Raw genomic sequence first — 6,000 nt, forward strand, 5'->3', positions numbered from 1 at the left:
ACTTTATCTCAGGAGAATCACCAACAAACACACATCTCCCCCCCTATTTAATATTCAATTTACCAGAGTCCCCCAAAATGCTTACTATGACCCAGCAGATAAGGAGCCTATCATCCTGGGAACCAGCTGTAATTCATTTTTGTGTTTGCAGCCACTTCCTTTTTATACTAAGATCCCTAAGACATCCTGAGTTCAGAACCTCCACAACCCAGGTGTGCGGATCACCACTGTTGTGCATGGGTTCGGTTATCAGAGACAGATAACAGTGGCTAGAACTTAGTTATTCAAACAGCTCTTAGGGACATTAATTCAATTATCACAAATACCCCACTTTCATCTGAATGAAGAACAACACTGGAGTTCTGCATATAAGGCAACGTTAAGTGGGTGAGTGTTCAGGCTGGGGAGGCCACAGGCTGTTCAGGAATCAGGCAGGCTGGTGTGTCACTAACCAACCATTTGACCTTGAACAAGTCACTTCACCTTCCTAGGCCTTGAGTACATATCCCCAGTCACTACACCTCCCCCCGCCTCCAAGCAGGAATGTCCAGCTCAGGATATCAACTCTTCTCTTTTTTTGAGGGAGGGGAGATAAATGGGTGAGCTTAAAAGGTCTTGTTTATGGGAATGACCTAGGGTTTGTCAGTGTGGCCTCGGACCACTAACCCACTTTTATATCGTGGGGAGTATGCTGGCTGGTTCTCAGCTCTTTGCCTCCAGCTTTGTAACCAGGGCCAGCCTTCCACATTCTGTGCTTTTAAAAGATACTGGTGGTACCTGCCATTTCTCCCTACCCTCCCTATCAGGTTCAAGGCTTTCTAATCACCTTCCTTCAACACCCAAAATTAAGAATCCCCAAAGAACACACCGGGCCTCTTCCCCCACCACTCCCGCCACCCTGCGGAGCCCTGAAAATCTCCAAAGACCTACTAGATGCCCGCATCCTGCAAGCCCTGGAGATAACGGAGCGCCTGTCCTCCTGCCCGTGTTCTCACGACCTGGTCATTTTCTACCATTAATTGATACTTTGTGGGGGGCGGTTATCTTGTATAAACTTTTCTCAACTTGACTTTGGCTCCGTTAGGGTCTGATACTCGGTCTTTTGCGGTGGCTACAGGTTATCGCAGCTACGAGGCACAGAGACACAGAAACGAGCTGTGGCTCTGGTCTCGCCAGAGCTTCGTGGATTCTCCGCCCCTGCCCCGGAGACCCCCTGGTTCCTTCGGGAGCCGCTCTCTCCCTCGGGTCTGCGCTCCTACCACCTCGTCCCGCCCGCCGCCGGCAGTCCTTTTTCGGGTTTATTATACCCAAAGGCCCTGAAGAGCCAGCCAGTCCTCCTTCCAGGCTCATCCCTCAAAAAATAAAACAAAACTCTACACACCCCTACCCACCAGGGAAATGACCACTCCAGCGGCCCCAGGGCGCATCCAGTGTTTATGGAAAGCGGCCCATTAAAGCTCTCAAAAGTATACCTTAAAGGCCATCTTAGGGCGGTGAAGACACACCCTTTCTGGCACCAGCCAGCACGACCAGCTCCGCAGTGAAGGGAAGCCAGTTTTTGTTGTTTTTTCCCCCCTCTTTGGGGAGGGCGGCCGCCTCTCCGGGTAACTGGCTAAGCCCCAGCGCCACCGAGAGTGGGAGCCTCACCCCCTCAGGGCCGCCCCCGCGTCGGAAGCCCCAGCGGGCGCCGGGACCCGGGCCGCGGTGGGAAGGCAGCCCGGGAGGGGCCCCGGCGGCGCGCCCCAGGGGAAGGGGAGGAGCACGCCTTTCCTCCGGGCACTGAGGGCGGAAGGAAAAGGGAAGGCAAGAGACGGGAGGTGAGGGCGGGCGGGGGGAGGGGAGGGGAGGGGAGCCGGCTCCGGGGATGCCGCGGCCGCCAGCTCCTTCCCGGGGCGGCCCCGCGCCGTCCGCCCTCCTCCTACTCCGGGCCCCGCGGCTCCCGAGCGCCGCCTCCAGGAGCCCCCGGCCCGCAGCGCGCTGGGACCCGGGGGTCCGCGGCCAGCCCCGCGCCGCCGCCCGCCCGCCGTCCCCCCGGCGCTCCCTCCCCCCGCCCGCCCTCCCGGCCCCCATTGCTGCGCTCCCTCCGTTTCCAGAGTGCGTCGTCTTTTAAGCCCGGCCGCCCTGCCTGCCCGTTCCACGCCGCGCCGCTTCCTCCTCCGCCGCCTCCTGCTGCGGCGGGCGCCCTCCAGACTTCTTCTTCCTCCTCCTCCCTCCCGGCGCCCCCTCGCCGGACGGGCCGCACACTCACCCCTTTCCCCATGGTGGCGGAGGTCTGTGCGCGCCGCCGGGTCCTGTCGCTGGAGAATCAGAGAGGAAAGAAGAGAGCAGCTCCCGGCCGAGCTAGCACGGCCGGGGGAGCGGAGAGGAGGGAGCTAGGGCTGCCGCGGGGCGGGAGGGAGGGAGACCGGCCGGCGGCTCGGGCCGATGCCGCCGCTGGGGCTGCTACCGCTGCTGCTGCCACGTGTCCGCCTCCTCCCGCCGCTGCTCCGCGCTCCAGACCCCGCCGCAGCTCAAGCCCGCGCCTCCTCCTCACTTCCTAAAATATGCAACCTGCGTGTTTGCCCCGCCCACGCCGCAGCACGTCACCGTTACCGGAGCAACCTGACACCGGCCGCCGGCCTGGCTCCGCCCCCGCCCCAGGCTCCGCCCCCGGGCCCGGGCAGGCTGGCTGCCGCCCTTCCGGGCTCCAGGCAGGAGGGCGCCGGGACCCGGGGCGCGCGTGCCCAAGTCCCGGGAGGCCGCGGTCGCGCCACTGCGGGGCGCGCTGGCTGGCTGGGCCGCAGGGATTCTGCGGCCGTGCGGCTGCCGCGCCCCTCCTCTGGCCGTCCTGCGTGACACCGGCCTGCTTTGCAGGACACGCGAGGTCCGCAGTGGGTGCGGGTACGCTTTCGGAACTGGCTCCCGGAACCCCCGCGGGCCGTGGAATGAAACCGCAGAGGGGCCTTTGCAGTGTTTTAGGGAGCTCTTGTGGGATTAAGGATCGAGTCGGGGTGGGGGTGGGGGATAGGGTGAGATTGCACCCGGCGCCCGCCTGAGGGACTCCGCCTCCCTCGCGGTCCAAGCCCAGCGCCCACCTGCAGATGGCCTGCCCAGTTTCTCGCTGCCCCCCCAAATGCCTCCTTTGCTCTGGGACTCGCGTGATCCACTTCCCACTCGGCCCCAGGAAGAATGGGTCTGGGCTGGCCTTGCCAAAGGGTCCCAAGCGCCCTCCCCCTGCCTCTCTTCTTGACCCTACTGACCGCCCAAAGGGCTTCCAGTGAAGTTTTTCACTATATTGTGTGAAAGAAAGCCGTTTGCCGTTTTGGGGGATTCGGTTTTTAGGGAAGAAACAAGAAGCCCAAAGGAATGCTTGTCTTTAGCAAACGGGGCTGTTTTGATGGGGAGATGTTCTAGGACCTGTCTGGATCCTCTCTGTGCCTCCCACCTGGCAGGGCAGCGCCCTTGCCTGCGCGCCCTTGGGTGCTGTGAGGGACTCCGGGCCTGGTGTGTGATGATAAGCTCCAGAACCCCCAGAGAGGCAGGGCCTGGTTGTGCTGTGGGACTTCCCTCCCATTAGAGCTTCTTAGGAGAGGCTGCTGTGGTTGAAGGCCTCCAGCATTGAGAAAACAAAGTATTATTATTAATAATACGTTCAGGGAGTCAGATATACTCTGGGAAAGCACAAGATTTGCAGGAGAAAGTCTCTATGCGTCTCTGGGAATTCCTACAAGAAATAAGGAAAATATTAACTTCCTAAGCAAGTTAAAGCTGACCCTCTGAACTCTTAAGTATTAATTTAACATGAACAAATAAGGTGTAAAGCTTGAAAGAAATAAAGAAGGAAGGAAGGAAGGAAAAAAGGAAAAATTGGCAACTGTATTATCAGTACAAACATTAGGGTAATTTTTATTACTTCTTCAAAGATAACTGTTTCTTACAGGAGTCTCTTCCTCTTGCCCAAGAATGCATTGTTAAAGGCTAACATCTCTTCTAGGGACCATCAGGCTTGGTTACATCCTTCCAGACCATGAAAAGCAGCGGAATTGTGACCTGGATTCAGAGTCAAGACTGTTGGGGAAAGAGCCCTCAAGTCCAGAACAGAGTTCCCTACCCTGCTAATTCGAAGACAGTTACAGTGTGTTACCAGTGCTCTGCTCCAGGGCTCTAGAAAGTGGTTCTTTCACAAGCCCTGAGAGCCCCCATGACTGCTTACCCCTAGAAAGCATTTGCTGGCTAAACATCTCTTAGACTGTTCAAGATTAATCATCCCATGGGCTCCAGTCTGAATGGGAAAAGTACAACAAGAACGGCAACAAAATGTAGAAAGGAGAAGCCCGAGAGATGTAGATTTTTCCTACCAGCTGATCTCCTTTTTCTCCCTTCCTAAGTAAAATTATCTTTTTTTTTTTTTCCTTTCAAGACTATAATCTCAACAGATCAACGCATTTGCCTTTGTTTCTAGAGCTGTTTATCTGGCCACTGGAAGATTGCTGTAGGTCCTTCCAGGAGGACCTCAAAGTTCTAGCTGAATTCCAGCGTGGGGGAAAAGGCATAAAAATATAGGAAATGTTAACTAAAATCTTAATGTCGCCTTGCCTTTGCAAAGCGCTTTTCCATATAAAAGCCCCTTATGGCACCATAAGTCAGGAGGGTAAAGGGTTTTAGCTGCATTTTACAGAGTGGGAAACTGGAGGCTTAGGGACTTTCTTCTTACCTGAAAGCCATTCAGTTAGTGGGAGCCATCTTCCTGCTTCTAGTTTGTTCTCAGCACAGCACCAAGGAAGTTCTGGTGGAGGAAGAGCAGATGCTTCCAGCCCTGCTGTCCTCACATTTTTCTACATGCTTCTCTTTTGTAATCAAGAATACCTCCACTAGAGCCTTTTACTCCCCTGACCTCGCTCTTCCAAGGTCTGCTGTGGGGCATCTTAGGCAGAGAGCCATTATTTTTGTAGAAACGCCTCATGTAGATGAACACACACTCCCTCCACCCCACTTCTGAACCACTAGATCCCCCCTGCCAGAGGCAAAACCCAATCCATTTTCAAGGTACTTGATAGTGTGTCACTTTTCATTGCAGTCTTGTTGAAAGAAACATAATTCAATGAAAAATTTCAGCATATCAGAAAGGGCTTTACTATTACCCCGATAAATTTGATGCTTTCTCTCAACAGCACCTCCCCCAAGTGCTATGGTCTGGGCACTTCTGGGCAGTCTTCAGGGGTGTTTTTAGGAGTAAAGTTTGTTGCCAGGAGTCAATGGCGAATTTTAAGAGGTGAAGGGAAAAACTGTGGTCAAGAAGCAAGTGACTAAAGAGGAAGGTCCTCTTCTTGGGAAAGCCTTCTTTCTTCCTCTTGGGAGAGGTTCTGAATGGAACCTTAGAGATCGAATACTCCCTCATTTTCTGATGAAGAACCCAAGGCCCAGGGACCAAGTGACACTGTTGTCAGCTGTCCCAGGAGATGGGCTGAGTTTTGTGTTCATTTTCAAACTCCCAGAGCAGTGCAGGGGATACACACTCCTTCCAGAAGAGAGGGCAGGGCAAGTTCTGCCTCTCCACTGTATCTGCCTCTTGTCCTATCAGCTCTTTTTAAGCTCCTCACTCAGGACACAATCAGCCCGGAGACTCGGGCATTCTCAGACCCAAGACTGCCAAGTGTGCGTGGCCTAGAGGAGAGGAGGATTTGACAGAACCATGGAGGCTTGGCCCAGCCATTGTGAACCGTCAGCAGATGTATGAAAAATATGATGCAAGCCCGTATTTTGAGCCAAGAATGCTAGCGCTTTGAACAAGCACTTGCTGAACTGAATAAACACACCATTGCAATTAAGGGCTTTAGAACATGAGTTGGAGCATATACCAAATGAGCATTTTCCATAGGGAGCAAGAACTGGGGGAGATCAGTGAGCCAGGGATCTTCGGCCCAGCTTGCGCTGGAGCCGGTGTGGAAACAATTGTAAACACGCATCTTTATCTTTCACCATTTCCTAGGTCCCCCAGAAAACCACCTAGCCACTACTGTC

At 54.9% G+C, this 6,000-nt stretch overlaps 1 protein-coding gene across 2 annotated transcripts in view; it reads right to left on the reverse strand.

Moving 5' to 3' along the window:
• ATP1A1 (ATPase Na+/K+ transporting subunit alpha 1) overlaps positions 1-2,523 on the reverse strand; it is a 28,845-nt gene extending 26,322 nt beyond the window's left edge. The window contains exon 1 of one of the 2 annotated variants that reach the window (XM_045081865.1): positions 2,249-2,523. In XM_045081865.1, coding sequence (XP_044937800.1) covers positions 2,249-2,260 — 12 coding nt within the window. In that variant the 5' untranslated portion in view covers positions 2,261-2,523. Of the gene's footprint in view, positions 1-1,472; positions 1,500-2,248 lie in introns of those variants that run through there. The other variant, XM_004771079.3, reaches the window with a different exon arrangement.
• Between the last annotated feature and the right edge of the window lie 3,477 nt (positions 2,524-6,000).

This window comes from Mustela putorius, unplaced genomic scaffold, assembly GCF_011764305.1.
Source record: "Mustela putorius furo isolate JIRA1106 unplaced genomic scaffold, ASM1176430v1.1 tig00000585_pilon_pilon_pilon, whole genome shotgun sequence".
Taxonomy (NCBI): domain Eukaryota; kingdom Metazoa; phylum Chordata; class Mammalia; order Carnivora; family Mustelidae; genus Mustela; species Mustela putorius.